Source organism: Myotis nattereri, assembly GCF_964212035.1.
Source record: "Myotis nattereri genome assembly, chromosome: 3".
NCBI classification, from domain to species: Eukaryota; Metazoa; Chordata; class Mammalia; order Chiroptera; family Vespertilionidae; genus Myotis; species Myotis nattereri.
In genome coordinates this window covers 154,224,923-154,252,154 of record NC_138077.1, presented here as the reverse complement: position 1 = coordinate 154,252,154, position 27,232 = coordinate 154,224,923, and the positions used below count along the sequence as shown (strand labels likewise).

At 37.1% G+C, this 27,232-nt stretch overlaps 1 protein-coding gene across 1 annotated transcript in view; it reads right to left on the bottom strand.

Moving 5' to 3' along the window:
- The window catches only part of TTLL7 (tubulin tyrosine ligase like 7), a 148,139-nt gene that overhangs the window by 5,773 nt on the left and 115,134 nt on the right, over positions 1-27,232 (bottom strand). Inside the window, exons 19-20 of the mRNA XM_081086613.1 lie at positions 21,634-21,794; positions 7,116-7,289 (exon numbers count right to left, since the gene is read on the bottom strand). Of these exons, the coding sequence (XP_080942739.1) occupies positions 7,116-7,289; positions 21,634-21,794 (335 nt within the window). The remainder of the gene's footprint in view (positions 1-7,115; positions 7,290-21,633; positions 21,795-27,232) is intronic.

Sequence of the window (27,232 nt, the reverse complement as noted above, 5' to 3'; positions counted from 1 at the left end):
TGTGGGGCCGGATCAGGACCCTGGGCAGCAACACAGCCCAGCTTCTGGGTCTTCTCCAATCACCGATCACCGATGCCCAGCTTCTCTGATCACTGGCCAGGGGGCAGGCAAAGGCGGCCGAGTTCTCCGATCATGGGCTGGGGGGCAGTCCGGCTCTTGGCTGCCACCTGGGTTTCTGATCATTGTCAGTGGCAGGTGGCTTCTTCCATCCTTCCCCTTTCGCCTCCTAGCATTGTGCCTATGTATGCAAATTAACTGCCATCTTTGTTGGCAGTTAATTTGCATATCACCCTTATTAGCCAGTGGGAAGCATAGCGAAGGTATGGTCAATTACCATGTTTGTCTATTATTAGTGTAGATACTATATACAGGGTGTGGCAAACGTAGTTTTACGGTTGTTCATATGGAAAATAATATAATAATTAATAATAATACAGGAATAAATTGTGTTTCACATACAATTCTAAAGCTACTTTTGCCCCACCCTGTATACCATCTCCATCAGGGCTTTGTGGCAGCATCCTGTAAACAAGCCATTGTGAAATATTATTATTCCTCACAATAAATCAGAGGAATACTACAAATAATTTCATGCCATTTCAGCTCAGATTTGCCAATAAATAGGTTACTTTTTTGTTTGTTTTCAGAGACTTGGGATTAGGAATTACAAATAAGAGTGTGCACCTGTATAATATGTTTTTCTCTGGAGAAACTCTGATTAGCATTAGGCCAGGTAAATCTATATGTCTAGAGAGAAATGAACTAGGAAATCCACATGAGCAAATGCAAATCAACATCACTACTGAAAGTGTAAGTCCCAGTGATGAGAAGGACATGTTATAAAGCGGGAGCGGGGAACGTCCGGCCTGTGGGCCATGTAAGGCCCACAAAATCATTTGGTCTGGCCCTGCCAAGGCATTAGAGGAGAGTTAGTGAAATGTTTGACCAAATATTGCCAGCTAATTTTTAAGTTGATAATTTTGTCTGGCCCATGAATGATGTTATAAATATCCAAATGACCATTGGCAGAAAAAAGTTTCCCCACCCCTGGGGAAAGACATCTATGAGGAATTTTTAAGAGCAAAAGTAGCCATAGATTTTTAATTAGCAGTGGTCTTGAGAAAATAAACAATGGTAGAGCATCCAATCATTTATTTTATTTTCTTCACTTGACATTAGAACCTTTTAGCAACAGTCTAAAACTTCCACAGATTTATGAAGAAATTGAGGGCTAAGAGTACTATCAATTACCTATTCTATATTAAATAATGTTGGTAACCACTATACCTGTATATCAATAGAAAATTACATTCATAGCCGTGTGATATGAATTTTATAGAAGAATATAAACTCACTAGAGCAGTGGTTCTCAACCTGTGGGTTGCGACCCCTTTGGCAGTCGAATGACCCTTTCACAGGGGTCACCTAAGACCCTCCTGCATATCAGATATTTACATTATGATTCATAAGAGTAGCAACATTACAGTTATGAAGTAGCAACAAAAATAATTTTATGGTTGGGTCACAACATGAGGAACTGTATTTAAAGGGCCAGAAGGTTAAAAACACTGCACTAGAGGCCCAAAGCACAAAATTCGCCCCAGCTTTGTCCGGAAGGTTGTTTGGCTGTCCGGTCTAATTAGCATATTACGCTTTTATTATTATAGTTTAAAATGGAAGAATTCTCCATAATATTCACAAACATTATTTTTGTATGAATTATCTAATAATATCCCCTAAATCTACTACCTAATATCACAAACTATAAATAATTGCTCAAATCATTAATAGAGCAGTAAAATAATATACAACAAACCAAATTAAATCAAAATTGCACAATGGGTGATAAATAATAAAACAATTGATTTCTCACATCACAGATTATACAAATTATTTCTTAATATCACATGGGTAATTTATATGGATTAATTATTATGTCAAGAGCTAGTGGAGTCACATGATTAATCTGATATTTTCTTTCATGAAAAAGGTAAACTTTCTATCTAAGACAAAGGTGAAAAAAAGTGTTTGATCAAAATCTACTATATGTATTAGTTGAGAGTTATTTTATCTTCTATTCAAAATGCATTCTGATTACATTGATAATTACCAGAGTAAACAGTAACTTCTACCAACCTTCTTTTGAAGAATTTCCAAGTAATAGGTAATATTGACATTACAATAACATTCACATATCCTTTTGAGTTAAAGATCTCTCCATTTCACAGATGAAAAACAAAAATACAAAATCCTGGTTACAGCTAACTTATACTATTTTATTTAACACTATTTAATACTGAAATAGTGTTCTCTATGTGCCCAGTACTATTAAAATTGTTTTACAATGTTAACCCAGTTCTCATCACAATTCTATATAGTAGATATTATTGTAGGTTCTATTTTATAGATAATACACTAAAGCACTCAGGGGTCAAATGGCTTGCCCACAGTCACACAGCTAGTAAGTGGTGTAGCCAGGATTAAAATCCATGTGGGCTAGTTCTAGAATCAGTGCTCCTAGCAACTATATTATATTGTAATTTCTCTCTAGGAATCCCAGTTTTAAATCTAATGACTACAATGATTATGCTCTTTTCCCCCCAGAAATATGAAATATAATCTAGAAAATAGAAAACTATTACACATCCACAAACCTAAACTTTTTTAAAAAATATTTTTTTATTGATTTCAGAGAGGAAGGGAAAGGGAGAAATATAAACATCAACGATGAGAGAGAATCATTGATGAGTTGCCTCCTGCACACCCCCTACTGGTGATTGAGCTGCAACCCAGGCATGTGCCCTCATAGGGAACTGAATCGTGATCTCCTGGCTCATAAGTCAACGCTCAACCACTGAGCCACACCAGCTGTACTAAGCTTTTTAACTGAAACAAAAAGAAGCTAAAATGAAACTTTTTAAGAAAAAAAGAGGTTCAGTACGAACTCAAAAAGGCATATGAAATCACACTGGAAGAAACTCTTTGCTTCCCTAAAGCAAATGCTGTGGAATATTTTAAAGCATTACAGGGAAACACTGGATTATTTGCCTTAATACCACCATTAATAGCTCTTGGGAGATCCCATGCTAACTGAACATCAAAGATTATATTTAAATATTCTTTGTAATGAAGTTAAATAATAAAATTTATTTTTTAAAAGAAAGAATATCACTATGAAGTAGATTTATAGACTATATCTAAAAAGTCAGTGTTAAAGCAGCAAAAATATGAAAGGTTTATAGCTTTATTTTTATTCTAATTTATTCTTGATGTACAAAAATAACTAACTTGTAGCTAATTTGTACCAAGGAGAAATACCTTATGCTACCCTACTTGCTTCACATACATAACCTAACTCATCTCTGAGGCTATGTCTGCACACGTTCACCAATCCAGCATGTAGATATAAAATATATATTTATCTAATTCTTCCTTGATGTAGAATTGGTCAGTCTGTCATGTATCAACTTATTGCTGACCAAGGACAATCTCTAGAACACAAAGCATTTCTTCTTTTTTTAAAATTTATTTTAGAGAGAGAAAGGAAGGGAGGGAGATATAAACAATAATTTGTTGTTCCACCAATTCATGCATTCATTGGTTGCTTCTTGTGTGTGCCCTGACTGGAGATCAAACCCGCAACTTTGGTGTATGGGGATGGTGCTCTAACCAACCGAGCACCCGGTCAGGGCAAGAACATGAAGCATTTCCAGACTGGTAGCCTTGAGTATTTAAACTACACCACCCTTCTGATATTTTCCTGGAATAAGACCAGGATCCATGATACCCCCAGAATAGACTCAGCTTCCTGGTTTGGGAACACAAGGTAAAGTTCATCACAATATTTACCCTGCGTTTTTTGTTTAATTTTTTTAATGTGGTAAAATATATATAAGATGAAACACTATTTTTACCAAGTATACAATTCAGTGCATTAAGTGCATTCACAATGGTTGTGTAATCATCACTACTATTCAGTTCAGGACTTTTTCATCATCCCAAACAGAAATTGTACCCATTAAACACTAAATCCCCATTTCCTCTTCTTTCCAGCTTCTGGTAATATCTACTTTGCTTTCTGTCTCTATGAATTTGTCTACATACACCATATAGGTAGAATCACATTATATTTGTTCCTTTATGGCTTACCTCACTTAGCATGCTTTCGAGGTTCATGCCGATTGTAGCATGTATCAGAATTCCATTCCTTCTTATATAGGCTGAATAATATTCCATTGTATGTACCTACTAAATTTTATTTATCCATTCATCTATTGATGGACACTTGGCTTGTTTCACCTTTTGGCTATTATGAATAATGTTGCTATGAATATCTGTTTTAGTCCTTGTTTTCAATTCCTTGAGGTATATACTTAGGAGTAGAATTGCTAGGGCACATGGTAATTCTATATTTAACTTTTTTAGGAATGCATAATTAATTTCACTAGCTGCCACACCATTGGGAACCAGCAATGCATGAGGGTTCTAACTTCTCAATATCCTCACCAACACTTACTATTTTGCATTTTTTATAATAGCCATCCTAGTGGGCATGCATTGTCCTGTAGTTTTAACTTTCATTTTTGGAGGGAAGTCCTAGTTTCAACTCCCACCTCTGCCATATACAAGCATTGTGGATTTATATATCAGTTCTGTCTGGTTAGTTATGAGTCCAACTCTGAGAAATGGCTTTCACTTGATGTGTCTATTCAATTATTGCTTTACTGAGACGAAGGCTGAAGGCCACTCTCTTCCATAGAGTGGGTGTCATATACTCTTTAAAGATTATTCAGAAATATCCTACAGATCTGTGGTCAAGAAAAACATAGTCATAAACCTTAATTATGTTAGTTCTATTTTCTTCTCTTTTAATTTTACAGATTAAATTAGGCAAATAAAGCCCTGACGGTGTGGCTCAGTTAGTTGGGCATCATTCTGTGCACTGAAGGGTTGCCAGTTCAATTCCCACTCAGAGCACATACCTGGGCTGTAGGCTCCATCCCTGGTAAGGGGTGTGCAAGAGACAGCCAATTGATATTGCTCTCACATCTCTCTCTCTCTTCTTCTCTTTCTTCTCTCTCTCTCTCTCTCTCTCTCTCTCTCTCTCTCTCTCTCTCTCTCTCTCTCTCCTTCTCTCTCCCTCTATCTCTCTCCCTGCCTTTCTCTCTAAAAATCAATTAAAAAATCACTTAGTTTTTCAAAGTCATGTTTTCTATCCTGAATAGGATTACAACTTACATATCCTATATAATAAAAGCCTAATATGCTAAGTGCCCAGTCGTCTGGTCAGCCGTTCAACCAATCAAAGTGTAATATGTTAATGATATCCTAAGGCCACTCAACTGCTCACTATGATGTGCACTGACCATCAGGGGGAAGACACTCTGACTGGCGGTTAGCTTACTACTGGGGTCCCACCAATCGGGACTGAACAAGATGGGCGAGGCATGCCCTGGAGCCCTCCCGCAGTCCCTCCCCAACTGGCCAACCTCCTGCATTCCTCCCCGGCCTCCTCAGCCTGGCCTGCACCCTCTCACAACCTGGAACCCCTCAGGGGATGTCAGAGAGCCGGTTTCAGCTCAATCCCGAAGGCCAGGCGGAGGGACCCCTCTGGTGCACGAATCCATGTACCTGGTCTCTAGTACTAAAAATAAAGTCATATTCTTCTTTAATTCTAATGGGAACTATGATTGTCTTGTGGTGCAAAAATGGATTTCTTATTTACTCTGTGTGTTCTGCAGCTTAATAACAATATTATTTTTATGCTTTTGGAAACTACCTATTTTAACAGGATAATATTTATAAAAATTCAAGTTTTAAATAGAACTTATCAAATTTTTATCCCACTGATTTGTATGCTTTTGTTTTTTGTGTTTTTTTCTGCAGCTTTTATTTATTTTTTAAATCTTTAGTGTTGAAAGTATGTCCCCTTTCACCCCCTTTGACCCCCTGCAGCCCAACCCTGTCTCCTACCCCAAGTCCTCACCACCCCACTGTCTGTGTTCATGGTTTATGTATATATGCATATAAGGTCTTTGGTTGATTACCTCCCACCATTCACCCTGCCCTGCCTTCCCTTTGAGATTCTGCACTCTGTGCCATGCTTCCATGTCTCTAAATCCACTCCATTCATCAGTTTATTTTGTTAATTAGATTCCACATATGAGTGAAATCATGTGATACTTGTATTTCTCTGATTGACTTATTTCACTTAGCATGATACTCTCCAGGTCCCTCCATACTGTCTCAAATGGTTAGAGATCCTTCCTTTTTATTGCTGCATAGTATTCATGGTATAAAATGTACCACAGCTTTTTTTTAAAATATATTTTATTGATTTTTTTTACAGAGAGGGAGGGAGAGGGATAGAGAGAACGATGAGAGAGAAACATTGACCAGCTGCCTTCTGCACACTCCCTACTGGGGATGTATCTGTAACCAAGGTACATGCCCTTGACCGGAATCGAACCTGGGACCCTTGAGTCTGCAGGCCGAAGTTCTATCCACTGAGCCAAATGGGTTAGGGCTGTACCACAGCTTTTTTATCCACCCATCTACTGATGGGCACTTGGTCTGTTTCCAGATCTTAGCTATTGTAAATTGTGCTGCTATGAACATAGTGGTGCATATATTCTTTCTGATTGGTGTTTTGGGTTTCTTAGGATATATTCCTAGAAGTCCCACTTATTTATTTTATTTTATTTTTTTGTGATGAAGGGAGTAGTAGAGGCATACTGAACAGTAAAAAGTAAACTAAAAACTAAAGGCATTTCTCAACTATTAGGCTTAAGTTTAAATGGTAAAGTATCCCTATTGGAGGGGGAGTTCACTTTATTAGCATTTTTCATTGTTCTTACTTAGCTTTTGAAAGCAAAACCATGTAAACCAAATAATATCATTTTCAGGTAGTTTATTTCTAACCCCTTTAGGTTTGTTTGGTCCTTTAAAGGTAAAGATTGTGCAAATTAAAAGTATTTTGTAGACTAGAGTGTGCATGAATTTTCAGTCTTTATCTTTTTCCCTAGCCATATAAACAAAAAGACTTTCAATTTCAAACTGCCTTGTGACTTTACTTTGTATAAAACGTATAGAGTCTATGAAACATATACAAGTACCTGGAATTACCCCAGTCAGTGCCAATGCCTGAGAAGGATCCTCTTGTCTCCGTTGAATATTTGTAAACCAGAAGCAGGCACTGTTTACATAGTTCAACCAGGCGCTGGCAACACTGGAGCTGCAAAGAAGTCACCACCTCCGGGCTTTTACTGAAAATACTCTCCCAAGAGGATCTGTTGGCATGGAAACAGACATGACCTCATGACGCTGCTAAAAATGGCAACCAGCTACGTCACTTACCTAGCAACAAAGCAATAAGAAACAATAGAAACTCACACGTGTGAAGTGACTACAGACAGTTGAAAGGTATAAAATACACATATATCTGTAAATTAATCATGATATTAAAAAACAATATAGAATCCATAGACTTTGTGTCTTTTAAGACTGTATTATTGCCAACAGTGGGTAAATAAAAGGATGGTTTTCCAACACTACCTAAAAACTTGAGTTACTCTACAAGTCAAGTGTTTGTAAAATACTGAGCTAATTTCTCAAAAATTAGCTATTCCAGGAATTTGGGTTTTCTAGGAAGCTATATTTACATATGCAGTGGGGCCTTGACTTATGAGTGTCCCGACTAACGAGTTTTTTGAGATAACAGCTGTCTCTCGGCTGACTTTTTGCATTGAGTTGACAGAGTAATTTGAGTTAACGAGCTCCTTAACGAGCTCCTTAATGAGCTCGGTCTCGGAACGAATTAAACTTGTAAGTCAAGGCCCCACTGTGGTGTGTATGTATATGTAATTATATATATATATATATATATATATATATATATATATATATATATATATATATGTAAAAGCCTAAGCGACCATTATGACCAAATGACCATAATGACTAGTTGACTGGTCGTTATGATGCACACTGACCACCAGGGGGCAGATGCTTAACGCAGGAGCTGCCCCCTGGTGATGGGTGCACTCCCACAGCAGGAGCGCTGCTCAGCCCGAAGCCGGGCTCACCGCTGGTGAGCACAGCTACCAGGTGGCGGTGACAGGCACAGCTGGGCCAGGATGAGCCGCAGCAGAGCTGCCCTGGCCCTGGCTGGGGCTCTTCCCTGGCCACCTGCCACTCTGGCACAGCTACATCCCCCGAGGGGTCCCAGATTGCGAGAGGGTGCAGGACAGGCTGAGGGACCCCATCCATGCACAAATCCATACACTGGACCTCTAGTTAATAATAATCCCACAGAAAGAGTTAAAATGATATTTGTGACTTCTTTGCAGTCGGAGAATTTAGGTTAATTGCTTAAGTTAATCAAAACACTTTCAGATGTAATTATGTCCATGATATTCCTAGATTACGCTTTCTGTACGTTAGAAGTAATGTTATCCCAACAAGTACTGCCATACTGCAATTCCAAAGGTAGGGAACTTGCTCCTTTAGCTCATTCAGCTTATACCAAAGCAGGCAGTAGTGAGTGCTCACGTTCTTGGTAAACTTCAAGTGTGTGTGTGTGTGTGTGTGTGTGTGTGTGTGTGTGTGTGTGTCTGTGTACTTACAATTTCTAAGTTTACTGCCATGGCCCAAATAAGAATACACCGCATCATTCATCATCCTACCACCACCATCACCACCACCATGGAGGGAGAAAAAGAGAACTTTTTTCCTTAGTGTAAATGAAACTCTTTTCAAGCCTCAAGGGCAAAGTTCAGTTTGAGACTGGTTAATGGTTCAAGTCTCATTTTACATAAACTACTTCACTTAACCATCTGAAAGAGAACAGAGTAGATTTTCAAAAGGGAAAAATATATTTAGGAAAATATTTTTCTGAAAAAAATGTATTTCCCAATGGGAAATTCAAAGACTCCATTTTCAATCTTCTATGGATATTTGATTATCTTTGGAATTTTTAAAAATGCTTTAGAAACTCAGAAAGGTATTTTTTTATTAGAAAGGCTACTGTGTGTTTGTTGTTGTTTTTCAGGAGAAATGTGGTCACAAAAAAAACAACATGTCATCAGTGAATGGCAGGATTTCTTACAAATGAGTAGATTAGAGGAAATAAGTTTTCTGCCATGTTCTGAGATGTTCCAGACTCAACAATACGGTGCTAATAAGCTAGTTAAATTAACTCTAAAAATAAAATTTAATTTATTACTAAATGTAAGAAAAACTAGACATGTTTATGTATGTTTATATGTATATACATATATATCCAATTTACCAATTTGATTTAAAAATATTGGACAACATCATATCATTAGGGAATCATAATAATATAAGGCCAAGAGGCATCATGACCAAAACGACCGGGCACCATGAAGTGCACGGAGCACCTCCCGGTCCCTCCCCTGTGGCCCACAGGCTCCAATCACAGCAAGGCTGGCAGTTGGTGGGCGGGCAGGGTGGCAGGCAGGTGGGGAATGGCAAGGCGGGGACGGTGAGATGCACGCAGGTGGGCGGGGCCACACGATTTCACTCCCTGGGCCTCTAGTATATTTATAATTAATAAGTCAATCTAGCAGGCCCTACATGTCTGAGCCCAGAGAAATAAGAATTTCATGTAAATATAAATACACACAGAAAGTATCCTGTGTTCTCACAGTCTGCCTAGCACTTTCCTCTCCATTGGGATTCTGGTTATTTCTACAAAAGTCAACCTCCCCTACCAATGTCCCTGTCCATTTGGATATACTTATATTCTGATCCTTTGGAGCTAGTTGATTAGATTCACTATTAGGTCACTCACATCAGGGTAATTTTTCTCTTCCTGACTTGGAGTATATACAGGCAAGGTAAGAACAAATAAAATGGAAGAAAGTTAAAAAGAGCTTCTTCTGTAACATTCTAATTTGATGTAACATTCTGAATAATACGTTAGTTATAATATGAGCAGCTTTGGCTTCTCATTCTCTCATGCTTCCTTAAATATTTAAAATAAACATATGAATCAAGGTCCTTTACCTATTTTTTAGTGTGTATGTTCACCCCCACTGGCCAAAGACCACATTCTACTCTACTGTTTATATTTAAGTGTCAGCACGCCTGAACCACTCATAAAGAAAAAGAGAAAATGAACAGACATGCTTCATTTCGTAATGGCTAATGGCGCCCCTTCTGCACAAAGGAAACCAATCCTTCAAACTGAGACCTCACCTCCTACCCACCACCTGGCAGCGCTGAGGAAATGTGAAATGCTCCTATAACACTGCAGGATCTCAGCTTTCAATGCCAACACAAAATTTTTAAAAAGGTGAAAGATGTAGAAACAAACAAAAATACCAGTAATCCAGGATTTTATCTACCTGCTTTCTGAATCTAAATTCCAAGGAAATGGGAGACCCAAAATTCATGAGTTTAAAAAGAAAAATTAAATGGTTAAAAAGTTCTTTCTGGCACACCCTCACTCTCAGAGAAATATGAAATAAAATGACTTTTGTTAGTAATATATCAATAATATACAGAATACTGAATATCTCTGGCAACAAAAGGGGGTTATTAATCAGAGTCAGAGACTTGAAAAAAACTTCCTATAATCCAGTAATGCAATAATTTTCATGTCCTTTCTCATCAAAATATTTAATAAAGCAGTTATTTAAAAAGTGAAACTGACTTCTACCTTCTCTGGTAGAAGTTCTGATGGATGGATGAGTGGCCCAAAGTTAAGTACAAGAAGGGAAAAGGGAAGGTAAAAAAAAAATAAAAATCTGAGCTATACCAATTAGATAATCAGCAACAGAAAAAGTAATGAGCTAAAAAGTACTACCAACAACACATCGAGATGAAAGTAATAAGAGACTAGTAAGAGTCATATAACTTTGGAAGTCTACATGTTATGGGTACATTTTCAAGTAGTCATATAACTCAGCCTAGAAGTAGACTACCTTAGAATATTCCTTACAATTTCATCTTGCCTTAAGATGCTAAAAGGGAAGCCTCTCCATGAAAAACATCCACAAGAAAATGCCTTTGGCTAAAGGATCCAAACCAGATTCTCTTCTTTGGCGTTTACATATCAGGGTTTTGAGAGGAGAGAGAGTTTTTCCAAACAAAGCATTACCACACTAGCCCCTGCATTCTCCTCTTTGCTCTACCCGGCAAGCCCCTTTCTTCCTCTTCCTGCAAATCTCACCTGAAATGTTACTTCAATTGGCCAGCCTTCCTAAGTGCTAAGGCCTTGTTGGAGTCTCAACAAAACCTAAACTTCCACTATCCCAGTAAAACATGGTGAGCTATTCCAAGAGCTTTCTCCTTGGAGAGGACACATGCACAATGTGGAGCAATATAACATTCCCAGGCAGCTGCATGTGAAAAAAAGTCACTAAGCATGGGCTGCGGCAGCCTGCAAGAGCAAGAGAGAGGGATGAGTATGTTCTCTATTTGAGAGAAAACCTCTAGGCCAATTCTAGAGAGACCTCCCACAAAGATCCACCATATTCTCTAATATTTCTGGATGTGGAAAAGGAATGCTTTATTTACTGTTTCATTAGTAAGGTGTTGACAGATGGAGGCAGTAATCAAGTTGATGCAGTTATTCGGATTATATTTTTCCAAGATTTTACACCTAACTGTGAAAGATAGCTGCACGCTTTATTAAAATCTTTCCTTCAGAACTGAAATAAGAGTACAGTGTTACCCTGACTAGTAGGCTGTTAGGCCAAAGTTAAAGGAGTATACATTGACTAGATATGATCTAAAATATAAGTAGAACTATTCTGGGTCAAAAATGAAAATCAGACACACACACCACCACGTGGTTTCAGAAAATTGAGGAAGCCTAAGAAACTCATTTGTAAAGCTGCAAAATTAAATCTAGTATTAAACTCAACTCTATAAACCACGAAGTTTATAAAGAAATGGATTCAAATCTACTCTCACTCCACCTGCCCTGGTGCTTGGCACCCACTGGCAGTGCTACTTTGAGGGAAGATAATGAAGCACAGAATTTAGAACTTGAGTGCTTGACTCAGACAACTTGGATTTAAGTCCAGGCTCATCTAGTTACTATGAGAACTTGGACAAGTTATTCTCTTTATGCTTCAATTTCCTTATCAGTACAATAATAATATATTATTCAAAATATTGCTGTGGTGATTATAAGAATATTTAATATGTAAAACAATATTAGGCATTTAGTAAGCCTTCAATAAATGTTCATCTCATTATTATTACTAGCAGTAATATATGCCACCAGAGAAAACTGGGAAGAATACTGTGCCTGAAACAAGAGAAAAGAATTCTGAGTTAGGTTAGAGTGCATTACCAAAATAGTTCAGGGAAAAGAAGCTCTAACAGCAAAGAACCACCACTTTATGAGCATCTTTAGTGTCTGGCATTGGATATTATGTCATGGACATAAAGCTATCAACTCCATTAAAGCTATCAAGTCCAATATCAGCAGCAGACTATCTCACTGCCTTCCATGGTGGAGAGTAGCTTGGATTCATATGTGGCATTCCAAACAATGGATCAACAAACAAACAAAAATTCCAATTATGAATTCACATTGAGAGAACTTTGAAGGGGCCATAATGTACAGTTCCAATGTCTCACTTAAGTCTCTGTGGAAATAATGTATAGCTATGATTATTCTCAGATTGCAGAGCACCTTATGCATTCTCCAAATTGGTGAATGGCAGTTGAGGATAATTATGGTGGTGAGAATAAGTCTGTAAATGCTATAAATAATTCAGTAGTAGATGACTAGAATATTTAAATGGAGGACATTCAGAGATCATTTCAAACTACAATAGTTAAGGTTTTACAAAGGAAGTATATAGTTTGAGTGTTTACATAGGGTTTAAATTATGTAGGAACTGGAGAAACAGAGTTAATAGAAAGCATCCCAGTCAGATACTCAATGATACCAACAGCTCAAAAGAAGAAAAGGACACATTTTTAAGATATTTGAAAAATAGTGAGTTTGTTTTTCTAGAACAGAGTTCAAGTAGGAGAGTAACGAGAGAGAATACTGGAGAAATAAGAAAGAAGCAGCATATTAGAGAGCCTTGAACTTCTAGAGAAGAAGTCTAGACTTTAATGATACATGAGGGAAATCACTACAGATTTTAAGAAATGACCTTGAGAGCAAGATGGATAAAACAGACAAAACATTGGCGAGAAAAAAATGCCTAGAAATTTATTAATTCCACCTTCTACCAAAAAGGCTCCTCTTCTCTGAAATCCTTTATCTCTTTCTCTTTTCTAATAATTACTTTTATATATCTCTTATTTTGTCTATTACAGACAGCAGAGATTACTGGTTAAGAGCATGAACTCTGGGGCCAGGCTCCCTGAGTTTGAATCCCAGTGTACTAGGTCTTTATCAACTAACTGCAACTCAGTTTCCTTGTTTATAAAAGAGATAATCAGAGAACCTGCTTCAAAGTCAAGTTATGAGGATTTAATCACTCAATACAGGTAAAGTGTTTAGAACAGTGCCTTGCACATAGTAAGTTGTATGGTGTGAGCTATTACCATTTTATAAAAGTTTCTTGAGGACCAAATACATGTTAGATTCAACTTTGTATCTCCAAAAGTATTTAACACAGTAGTAAGTACTTGATAATTGTTAAGAACAATGAAAAACAATCTAGAGTAGCCATAGTGGGAATGTGACAGAAAAACTAATAGTATTTAGCAGATAATTGAATAAAGACAGTGAAGGAAAAGGAAGATGCAGGAGTTCCTGAGATATTTAACCTGTACTATTGGGAGCATACAATAGAATTAAGAGAGGTCTAAAAGGGAAGTCATTTATTAATAAAAGAGTGACATGAATTGTTTGGCTTTAGATATCATCACAAGGCTAAAATGATGAGTCATTACAAATATGGCAGGACTGAAATTCTGAAGAGGAGCAGAAATAGAGCCATGATTTTCGAAGTTTGCTACATAGAGGCAACAGTAGAAGAACCTTACAGATATTGAGATTTTCATTAAGACTACTTCTCTTCCCTGAATCCTGGATCCAATTAGTTAGATGGTGTTGTCATATTAATCATCTCAAATAAGTCAGTTTAACTGTTATAAATTATAGTTGAATACTAAAAATTACAAGTAATAAAAATTCCTATTTTAAGAGCTTATTAAAGAAATTCAGAGAGAAAAGATGGCTGCCAACGGGAAGGCAGATTGCAAGATAGTGTGTGAGTGAGGGAACGAAAGGAGAGTGTGTGGATGTACCAAGAGTGTAAATTTGTGGGTGAGCGACAGCTATACTCCCAGGGGAAGGTTGGAGACTGCTGGATCGGACTCCCTAACCGGGCAGCCTCCACTGCTGCTGAAATCTCTCCCCGAGCAGCCGGCTCTGCCCCAAGACTGTGCCATCTTGAGTGGCTGTTATCGGAAGCGTATACATCCAGGGACCCTGCAACCACGGCACCCAGGGACCAGCTACGAATCCAGGAACACCGGACCTCAAGCAGCATGAATATGTGGACTCAGATGAGCCCTGCTCCTCCTCACAGAAAGGTCAGATTTCGCCTAGATAAATGTGTGGTTTGTAATCCAGGTTGGAGAGAGGGATGCGCAGGGGAAGTCTGTGCCCCACAAAGTCCGAGGCCATTGTGGCCAGCATGATCCGCGAGTGTGGAAGGGGATCCATAGGGCTGCTGGCAAAAGGGAACTATAAAAATCAGCCCATAGCTGGACTGGGTGCAAAAAGACAGCCTCAGATTTTGCCAGTGTGCCGGCTGCTTAGTGCCAGAGGAGAGAGGACATGCGGAAGAGATGTTGGGAGAATTGTGCAAAGAGCTGGACGGTGGAGATTGCGAGCTCGCACACTTACTCTGGCTTTTTTCTTTTTTTTTCTCTTTAAATCCTTGCTTTTGATTACTAAACCCAATACATAGGATCGCCCAATTGGGGACTCTCACAGAGACTGCAGGGGAAAGTTGTTTTTGTGGAACCTGGGAATCAGAGTGGGGAGTAATGATCAAGGAACCAGCTCTGGGACAGTCCATTCTCCCAAAACAGTATTAAGTGCGATAGGGAAAACAAAACCTAACTACTGGCTAGAGAGGACTTATAGCCCTGGAGGTCAATCCAGAAACACTGACACCCAGGGGGCTGAATCACAAATTGAGTCTTCTGTAAACACAAATAAAGGCAGCCTGGGAAACAAAGAAATACTGTGTGCTTTAAAATCAGGACTGTGGTTTACAACAAAGAGGAGCAGTGTATTGCAAGGAACTTCAATACTCTCCTGAATACCTGACAGGACAAAGGTGTGCCAAACAGAAGAGTAGAGGAAGTGAATGACCTTCACTATTCTGCACATTTTTATTTTTTTTTCACCTTTTACTTAAGAAACTAAATTTTTTTTCTTTTTTTCCTCAGTTGATTTTACCTTTTTAATTATTAAATTTTTATTTTTAATCAGTATTATTATTACTACTACTATTTTACCTTTTTTTTAAAGTGTCACTTTATTTTCTCTTTATTTTGGGATTAGTGTTCTACATTCTATTTTCATGTTTCTTTTAGCATCATTTTACTCTATCTCAACTTTACCTTATGCCAACACACTCTTCTTCACTTTTCCCCTTTTATTGTCCTGTTTCTCTTACCCTATTCCTGCTTTAGATTTTCCCTATTCCTTCTTTTTACCCCCTGTTAAAATTTCACCCTACTTATATATCTAATTTCCAATCCCCTGTTCTAAGTCCATACTCACCTCTCTTCTCTTTCTTCACTATCCAATTTTTTTCTCTCTCTGTCGTTTTGTTATTGTTTGCTTGATTGTTGATTATAATGGTTTTTTTATGCTTGTTTGTGAGATTGTTTCACTTTTTCTTTTTGTTTTTTTGTTTTGTTTTTGGTTATTTTTTGCTTCTGTATTCCCTTGCCTCACTTGATATTAGTTATGTTTTATAGTTTGCATTCATCTCTAGGTATCTTTTGCTGGCATTTGTTGGGATTAGTGGCTGTTCTATTGGTGTTTTCTCCCCATATAAGTAGTTTTTCCCCTCTTCTATTTTATTCCCTTTCTTTTCTCTCTTACTTTTTTTTCCTTTTCCCAATTTCATTTTTGCACTCCTATTTTTCTCTTTTTTGTTTTTCTCTTCTTCTTTCTTTCTTATCCCCTAATTCTCTTTTCTCTGGTGGTCACCTTTATTTGGGGTTATTAGTATCATGAATATATTTGTGTTCAGTGCCTTATGCATTGTGCCTTGTTATGTTGTATTTTGTGCCTTTAAATCAATGCAGTAGAGAGAGAACAACATAACTAGACACCCGGGGAGACAAAGAAACAGCCCACATATGAAAGAAAAACAGGCATAACCAGAAAAGGAAGTAAATGAAATAGAGGCAAGCAACGTGTCAGAGAAAGAATCCAGAGAAATGGTCATAAGGTGGATGAAAAGAATGGAAGACAAATTCAATAATATGTGTAAGAACCAAGAGGAAATGAAGAAAAACCAAGAAGAAATGAAAAATGACATCACTGCTATAAAGAACTCAATAGAAAGCATCAACAGTAGACTAGAAGAAGCAGAGGACCACATCAGTGAGCTAGAAGACAAGGTAGGAAAATATATCCAAGCAGAGCAGCTTCTAGGAAAAAATAAATAAAAAGCAGGAGGAGAGCCTAAGAGAACTTTGGGACAACACAAAAGGAAACAACATCCACATAATAGGGGTGCCAGAAGGAGAGGAAACTGAGCAAGGAATAGAAAACCTGTTTGAAGAAATAATGACAGAAAAATTCCCTGATATAGGGAAGAAAAAACTCACACAAATCCAAGAAGCTCACAGAGTCCCAAACAAAATGAACCCCAAAAGACCAACGCCAAGGCACATTATAATTAAATTGGCAAACACCAACGACAAAGTAAGAATCTTAAAAGCAGCCAGAGAGAGACAGAAAGTTACCTACAAAGGGCCCCCCATCAGGCTAATGACTGACTTCTCAACAGAAACACATCAGGCCAGAAGGGAATGGAATGAAATATACAAAGTCATGCAAAGCAAGGGTCTGAATCGAAGAATACTGTACCCAACAAGGCTATCAATAAAAAATGAGGGTGAAATTAGGAGCTTCACAGACAAAAAGCTGTGAAGTCCTCCCAAAAAAGGACTAAGGGAGTTTATTACCACCAAACCAGCAATGCAAGAAATGCTAAAGAGTCTGCTGTGAAAAGAAAAAAGAGGAAACGAAGAAGGAACACAGGGGTAAAGAATAAAAATGGTGACAAACAAATACCTTTCAATAATAACTTTAAATGTAAATGGATTAAATTCCCAATCAAAAGACATAGGGTAACTGAGTGGATAAGAAAACATGACCCATATATCTGCTGTCTACGGGAAACCCACCTCAGAAAAAAAGACGCATACAGACTGATGGTTAAGAAATGAAAAAAGGTTTTTCAGACAAATGGAAATGAAAAAAAAGCTGGGGTAGCAATACTTATATCTGACAAATTAGATTTCAAAGTGAAGAACATAAAAAGAGATAAGGAAGGCCACTTCTTAATACTAAAGGGAGCAATCCAACAAGAAGAAATAACTCTGGTAAACATATATGCACCCAATACAGGAGCACTCAAATACATAAAAAAACTTCTGGAGGATATCAAGGGAGAGATTGACAGCAATAAAATCATAGGAGGGGACTTTAATACCCCACTATTACCATTGGACAAATCCCCTAAACAAAAAATCAGCAAAGAAACATCAATCCTAAATAACTCACTAGATTAGATGGAATTGACATTTTATGAACATTTCACCCCAAAGCCACAGAATATACATTCTTCTCAAGTGCACATGGGTCATTGTCAAAGATAGACCATATATTGGGTCAAAGGCAAAGTCTCTTCAAACTCAAGAAGACAGAAATCATATTAAGCATCTTCTCCGGTCACAATGGCATACAACTGGAAATCAACTACAATAAAAACAATCCAAAAAAATCAAACACATGGAGACTAAATAGCATGCTATTAAACAATGACTGGGCTACCAGAGAGCTCAAAGAAGTAAAAACCACCATGGCAACAAACGACAATGAAAACAGAACAATCCAAAACCTATAGGACACAGCGAAAGCAGTCTTGAGAGGGAAGTTAATAGCACTACACGCCTATTGCAAAAAAACAAGAAACAATGGTAATAAATTACCTAACCCTACAACTCAAAGAGTTAGAAAGAGAGCCACAAGGAAAGCCCAGTGTAAGCAGAAGCAAGGAAACAATAAAGATCAGAGCTGAGATAAACGACAGAGACCAAAAAAACAATACAAAATATCAACAAAACCAAGAGCTGGTTCTTTGAAAGGATAAATAAGATTGATGAACCTCTAGCCAGGCTCACCAAGAAGCAAAGAGAGAGGACCCAAATGAACAAAATCAGAAATGAAAGAGGAGAAATAACAACAGACCCCACAGAAATACAAAGGATTGTTAAAAAATACTATGAACAACTCTATTCCAACAAACCTGGAGGAAATGGGCATATTCCTAGAAAAATACAACCTTCCAAAATTCAATCAGGAAGAATCTAAAAATCTCAATAAGCCAATAACTATGGAAGAAAATGAAGCAGTAATCAAAAAGCTTCCAGCAAACAAAAGCCTGGGGCCAGATGGCTTCACAGGGGAGTTTTACCAAACATTCAAGGAAGAACTAAAACCTATCCTCCTCAGACTATTCTGAAAAAAATTCAAGAGGAAGAAACACTTCCAAGCTCATTCTATGAAGCCAGCATCACCCTAATACGAAAACCAGATAAAGACAACACAATGAAAGAGAATTACAGGCCAATATCCCCCATGAACATAGATGCCAAAATCCTCAACAAAATCCTAGCAAATTGGATCCAGAAGTACATCAGAAAGATCATACACCATCACCAAGTAGGATTTACCCCAAGGATGCAATGATGGTATAATATCCGCAAAACAATAAACGTGATACATCACATAAACAAATTGAGAGATAAAAACCACATAGTCATATCACAGATGCAGAAAAAGCATTTGACAAAACCCAGCACCCATTTTTGATAAAAACTCTCAGCAAGGTAGGAATAGAAGGATCATACCTCAACATAATAAAAGCCATATATGACAAACCCACAGCCAACATCATACTCAATGGACAAAAACTAAAACCATTTCCCCTAAGAACAGGAACAAGATAGGGATGCCCACTCTCACCACTCCTGTTCAACATAGTATTGGATGTATTAGCCATTGCGATTAGACAAGAAGAAGAAGAAATAAAAGGCATCCAAATTGTAAAAGAAGAAGTAAAACTGTCCTTATTTTCAGATGACATGATATGTACATAAAAAACCCTAAAGACTCCATCAAAAAACTATTAGACTTAATAAATGAATTCGGCAATGTAGCAGAATACAAAATTAATGCCAAGAAATCTATGGCATTTCTATACACCAATAGTGAACTTACAGCAAGAAAGACTAAAAAAGCAATCCCATTTGCCATCACACCAAAAAAATTAAGATACCTAGGAATAAACTTAACTGAAGAGGTAAAAGACCTTTACACAGAAAATTACAGGACTTTGAAAAAAGAGATAGAGGAAGACATAAGCAGATGGAAAAACATACCATGTTCATGGATTGGTAGAATCAACATCATTAAAATGTCCATGCTACCCAAAGCAATCTATAAATTCAACGCACTCCCCATTAAAATACCAACAGCATATTTCACAGACCTAGAATGAACTCTCCAAAAATTCATCTGGAATAAAAAAAGACCCCGAATAGCTGCAGTTATCCTGAGAAAGAAGAACAAAGTAGGTGGGATCTCAATACCAGATATCAAGCTGTGTTACAAAGACACTGTTCTCAAAACTTCCTGGTACTGGCACAAGAACAGACATATAGATCAATGGAATAGAATGGAGAACCCAGAAATCAACCCGAAACAATATGCTCAATTAATATTTGACAAAGGAGGCAAGAACATACAATGGAGTCAAGACAGTCTCTTCAATAAATGGTGTTGGTAAAATTGGACAGACACATGCAAAAAAATGACACTAGACCACCAACTTACACCATACACAAAAATAAACTCAAAATGGATAAAGGACTTAAATGTAAGATGGGAAACCATAAAAATACTAGAGAAATCCAAAGGAAATAAAATCTCAGACATATGCTGAAGCAATTTCTTCACCGATACAGCTCCCAGGGCATTGGAAACTAAAGAGAAAATAAACAAATGGGACTACATCAAAATAAAGAGCTTCTGCACAGCAAAAGAAACCATCAACAAAACAACGAGAAAACCCACAGCATGGGAGAACATATTTGCCAATGTTATCACCGATAAGGGTTTAATCTCCAACATTTATAGGGAACTCATACAACTTAACAAAGGGAAGATAAACAATCCAATCAAAAAATGGGAAAAGGACCTAAATAGACCCTTTTCAAAAGAGGACATTAAGAAAGCCAAGAGACATATGAAAACATGCTTAAAGTCAGTAATCATCTGAGAGATGAAAATCAAAACAACAATGAGGTACCATCTCATACCTGTCAGAATGGCTATCATCAACAAATCAACAAACAACAAGTACTAGAGAGGATGCGGAGAAAAGGGAACACTCGTGCACTGCTGGTGGGAATGCAGACTGGTGCAGCCACTTTGGAGAACAGTATGAAGTTTCCTCAAAAAGTTAAAAATGGAACTCCCATTTGACCCAGTGATCCCACTGCTAGGAATATATCCCAAGAAACCAGAAACACTAATCAGAAAGGATATATGCACCCCTATGTTCATGGCAGCAAAATTTACCATAGCTAAGTTTGGAAACAGAATAAGTGCCCATCAGCAGATGAATGGATTAGAAAACTGTGGTACATTTACATAATGCAATACTATGCTTCTGTAAAGAAGAAGGAATTCTTACCATTTGCAACAGCATGGATGGAACTGGAGAACATAATGCTAAGTGAAATAAGCTAGTCAATGAAAGAAAAATACCACATGTCCTCACTCATTTATGGATAATAAAGACCATTATAAACTGGTGAACAAAAATAGATACAGAGGCAGAATAGCATCGAACAGACTGTCAAACTACAATGGGAAGACCGGGGAGGGTTGGGGCGGGGGTAAGAGATCAACCAAAGGACTTGTATGCATGCATATAAGCATAACCAATAGACACAAGACACTGGGGGTTAGGGGTGACCGGGGAAAGGTCAAGTGGGGGAAAAAAGGAGACATATGTACTACTCTTTGTAATATTTTAAGCAATAAAACAAACAACAAACAAAAAAAGAAATTCAATCTTTTCCCAGCTAGTAAGGCTCAGTGGTTGAGTGTCAACCTAAGGACCAAGAGTTCACAGTTTGATTCCCAGTCAAGTCATATGTCTAGGTTGTGGACACAATCCCCAGTAGGGAGTATGCAATGGGCAGCCAATCAATGATTCTCTCTCATCATTGATGTTTTGATCTCTCTCTCCTTCAGTAAAAATATATTTTAAAAAAAGATATTCAATCTTTTTATTGAGCTACTTTTATAACTAACCATAAAATATTTCAAATGACAACAATAAAAAATAACTTAAAACTTACCCTGAATCACAGAAACAGTTCCATAGTCCTTGGCCATGACTCCAGAGTAAGCGATTAAAAACCCGGTTAAAAATCCGATATAAATGTAGTTCATCGACATCAGTCACCTTCCAGATGCGTGGAAGAATTGTGCGAATATTTGTTTTTACTATGTCCAAAACCTAGAGGGGGTAAAACACACAAAATATTGCAAAATCTGGTGTATTTGTGTGTGTCTCAAAGTCAAAGATAAAAAAATTATTTATTTATTTTAATTTTATTTGGAAAATAAATGTAATATGGAAAAATGCTTTCAACATATGGAAGCTTGTGAAATATTTAATTTAATGATTATACACAATCACTCATAACTGAACAAAAGCACAGGTTAAAAAGTCCACAATTTTTTTAAAAAAAGACCAAAATAAATAAATAAATAAATAAAAATAAATAAAACGTCCACAAACACATCAATGCATTCATGAAATTTCAGTATATGACACAGATGGCAAGCCAGACCACTGTAGTTAAGGAGATTAAATTTAATCCAACAAGAGGACATAACCCTTATAAACATTTATACACCCAACATAGGTACACCTAACTATGTAAAGCAAATCTTGATGGACATAAAGGGAGAGATTGACAGTAATACAGTCACAGTAAGCAGTTACAACATGCCATTGACATCAATGAATAGATCTTCCAGACAGAAAATCAACAAGGAATTGGTGGCCTTAAATGACACACTTGATCAGATAGATTTAATTTATATCTTCAGAGCCTTTCACCCGAAAGCAGCAGATATACATTCTTTTCAAATGCACATGGAACATTTTCTAGGATAGACCACATATTAGGACACAAAAACAGGTCTCAATAAATTTAAGAAGTGAAATCATATCAAGCATCATCTCTAACCATAATGGTATGAAACTAGAAATCAATCACAAGAAAAAAATCTGAAGAAACACAATTCATGGAGGCTAAACAACATGTTACTAAACAATGAATAGTTTAACAATAATATCAAGGGGAAAATCAAAAGATACCATGAAACAAATACAAATGAGAACACAACAACCCAAAATCTATGTGATACAGTGAAAGTGGTCCTAAGAGGGAAATTCATAGCATTACAGGCCTATCACAATAAACAAGAAAAATCTTCAATAAATAATCTAACTTTTCACTTAGAGGAACTTGAAAAAACAACAACAAAGCTCAAAGTGAGAAGAAGGAAGGTATAATAAAGATCAGAGCAAAAATAAACAAAATAAAGTCTAAAAAACAATACAAAAGATTAGTGAAATCAAGATCTGGTTCTTTGAAAAGATAAACAAGATTCGAAAACCTTTAACCAGACTCATCAAGAAAAAAAGAGAGAGGACCCAAATAAATAAAATCAGAAATGAAAGGGGAGAAGTAACAATGGACACCAAAGAAATGCAAAGGTTTGTAAGAAAATATTATCACAATTATATGACAACAAATTGGACAGTCTGGACCAAATAGATAAATTCCTAGAAACCTACAATCTTCCAAAACTGACTCAGGAGGAATCAGAGAATCTGGACAGAGGACAGACAGATTACAATAGTGAAATTAAAGCAGTAATTAAAAACTCCCAAAAAACAAAAGTCCTTGACTGGATGGCTTCACTAGTTAATTTTACCAAACATTCGAAAAAGAACTAACGCCTATTCTTTTCAAACTACTTCAAGAAATCCAAGAGGAGGGAAGACTCCCAAGCTCCTTTTATCAGGCCAGCATTGGCCTAATTCCAAAACCAGACAAAGACACTACAAAGAAAGAAAATTATAGGCTAATATCCCTGATAAAGATAGATGCTAAAGTCCTCAACAAAATATTAGCAAACTGGATCCAGCAATGTATCAAAAAGAACATACATCATAATCAAGTGGGATTTATTCCGGGGATGCAAAGTTGGTACAATATTCACAAGTCAATAAACATGATACACCACATAAACAAATTGAAAGATAAAAACCACATGATCATATCAAAAGATGAAGGAAAAGCGTATGATAAAATTCAGCACACTTTTATGATAAAAACTCTCAGCAAAGTGGGAATAGAGGGAACATACCTCAATGTAATCAAGGTGATACATGACACCTCACAGCCAACATCACACTCACTGGGCAAAAACTAAAAGTGTTTTCCTTAAGATCAGGAACAAGACAGGGATGCCCACTTTTATCACTTTTATTCAACTTAGTACTAGTAGACCTAGCCATAGCAATCAGACAAGACGAAGAAATAAAAGGCATCCAAGTTGGAAAAGAAGTAAAACTGTCATTATTTGCAGATGACATAATACAGAATATAGAGAACCCTAAAGACTTCACCAAAAAAATTACTAGAACTGATCAATGAACACAGTAAAGCAGCAGGATACAAATTAAATATCCAGAAATCTGTTGCATTTTAATACACCACCAATGAACTATCAGAAAGGAAAACTAAGAAAAGAATCCCATTCACAATTGCTTCAAAAAAAAATACTAAGAATAAATTTAACCAAGGGTATAAAGGATCCATACTCAGAAAATTACAAGACCCTGAAGAAAAAAACTGAAGAAGATACAAGTAAGTGGAAGCATATATCATGTTCATGGGTAGGAAGTTAACACCATTAAAAAGTCCGTACTACCCAAAGCAATCTAGAACAAATATTCTAAAAATTTATATAAAACCACAACATACTCTGAATAGCCACAGCAATCTTGAGATAGAACGAAGTTGCAGGAATCATGCTACCTAATACCAAACTACTACAAGGCCATAGTAATCAAAACAGCATGCTCCTGGAAAACAGACATACAGAGTAATGGAACAGAACAGAGAGCCCATAAATCAACTCATGTCTTTATGGTCAATTAATATCTGACAAAGGAGCCAAAAACATGTAATGGGGTAAACAAAGTCTATTCAATAAATAGGTTCGAAAAATTGACAGATAAGTGCAAAAAAAAAAATGGAAACAGACCACCTTCTTACACCATACCTAAGAATAAACTCAAAATGGATTAAAGACTTAAATGTGAAGACTCAAAACCATAAATATCCCAGAAGAAAACTGAGGCAGTACATCTCTCGTAGCAATATTTTTTCTGATGTATCACCTCGGGCAAGGGAAGCAAAATAAAAAATAAACAAATGGGACTACATTAAAATAAAAAAGGTTTTGCACAGGCAAATCCTTTGAAAAGACAACCCACTGAAAGGGAGAACATATTTGCCAGAGATACAGCTGATAAGAAGTTAATATTCAAAATTTATAAAAAACTTATACAACTCAATACCAAAAAAACAATCCAATTTAAAAAATAGGCAAAGGACCTGAAGAGACACTTCTCCAAAGAGGACATACAAATGGCCAGTAGGCACATGAAAAGATGCTCAACATCACTAATCATTGGAAAAATGCAAATTAAAACCACAAGGAGATATCACCTCACACATGTCAGAATGGCTATCATCAACAAATCAATAAATAAGTGCTGGCAAGGATGTGGAGCAAAGAGAACCCTTGTGCACTGCTGGTGAAAATGCAGACTGGTGCAGCCACTGTGGAAAGCAGTATGGAGTTACCTCAAAAAACTAAAAATGGACCTGCCTTATGACCCAGCAGTTCCACTTCTGGGAATTTATCCAAAGAAATCCAAAACACTGATTTAAAAGTATATCCACCCCTATGTTCATTGCAATGCTATTTACAATAGCCAAGATTTGGAAGCAGCTCTAGTGCCCATCAATGGATGAGTGGATAAAATAGCTGTGGTCCATTTACACAAGGGAATACTACCCTAGAAGAGAATCAAATGGTCTCTTCTAAGATTCAAATTCACCTCCAGTTAAGTAATACTTGGGAAGATGGGTTGGATCGCTGTGTATAAACAAGGCTGCCTAGGCACTCCCTCCATCGGGGCCTTGGCGTAAGGACTAGTTTGTTTAAAAGACCATACAGATGGGAAGACAATGACTGCCCCTTTAGTAAAACACCCACTCACTAAGTTTAGAAAGGCCGGCGGGGTGAGGTAAATCAGTGTAGGTTCTTTTTGTAATGCTCTTTTAGACCTCTGGGTGCTGTGGGGTTAGAAGAAAGTGGATGGAAAATAAAAAATTTTGAAACACAAAAACAGATGATCAGCAAGGTGCCCTTTGTGTTTACCTGTGGATTCAAGTGAGGCAAACATACAGAACATGGGCATCCGTTTCCAACATTGTGACTTTTAAAAACATCCCAATCCGATATTAAGTTCTCCAAGGGAAAAAGTAAATGGAAGATTCGGTCAATGAAAGAATTAATAAAATGAAAAGATGTGTCTTTTCCATATGAAACATAACACATTTGAAGGCATAAAGCAGAGAGACAAATTCATATTTTTACAAGAACATACAGATGTTGAATGACAAACTGCTCCATTTGGCTGAACAGTTAGTCCTAAATTAAAATAATGGCATGAGGTGAGGAGGATTAGAAGTAACATTAACATTACTACATGCTGTACTAAGGATGCATGCAACAGCCATGGCCATAGGGTAAAGGCATTTTTGCTGATGCAAAACCAACAGCTCTGTATAGCATCTATGTTTGCCCAAATAAAAAAGAGATGGAAAATAATAACATCAAAATGCATGCAGAAGCAACTATAGTAGGTATTAAAGTAAAATGATTATTTAGAGGAAAAAAGTACTTGATAAACAAAGATCTCTTAGAACCCTAAAATAAATGCAAATATAGTACCATGTTAATATTACTACTTATCGCTCTTCATCCTCCAATCTTAGTTTATGCCTAAAGACGAAACTTTTCAGCAAATTTTTCACAAAACACAACACTGCAATATTTTCATACTTCATATATTCCTTACAAACTATATAAAGCAACTGCGTTATTGGCAGAAAGCTAAATTATGCAAGTGTGAAATTACCACAACATGGCATTTAGTAAGATTAGCTGTTTCCATTTTCACCTGGTGAGGATTCTTTTCAGTATTTAATCCCTACATCTTTGACCTTTACATTTTACACCCATTAAGGAAACTTTGAAATAAGGCATGTGAAAGAGCTCATGTGTATGGCATTCTTATCTAAGAGTTTTACAACATTCTAATGAGCAACCAGCAAATGCTCAGATCCTGGAACAGAAACAGTGAGACACATATTTCAACAATGGTCTCTGAATGGAATGAAGAGATTTTTACGAATCTTGTGCATTCCACATCTAGCATGGTGCTCAGGACGTGGTAGTCCTTCAATTACTCTTGTTCAATGCAGGGTTGAATACGCAAATAAATAAATGAAGAAACAACTCTGCAAATCCCCAGTACCATTGTTCATGCACAAAATTGGCAACCAACAAATGTTTGTCAACTTAAATCACACCCCACCCAGCCTTTGTGGCAGCCATGGAGACATGCCATTTGAATTAACCTGTTTCCAAGAGTGAAGTTAGCTGACAGCGTCTCCATTCAGGATCACTGCAACACTCAAGCCACGCTTATGCTCTTCCCAGACTGCTCCTGGCTGAGGATCCAACAGCGTGGGTTACCAGAGAGGGACCACTTCTGCCCAGTTTGATTCCCAGAAA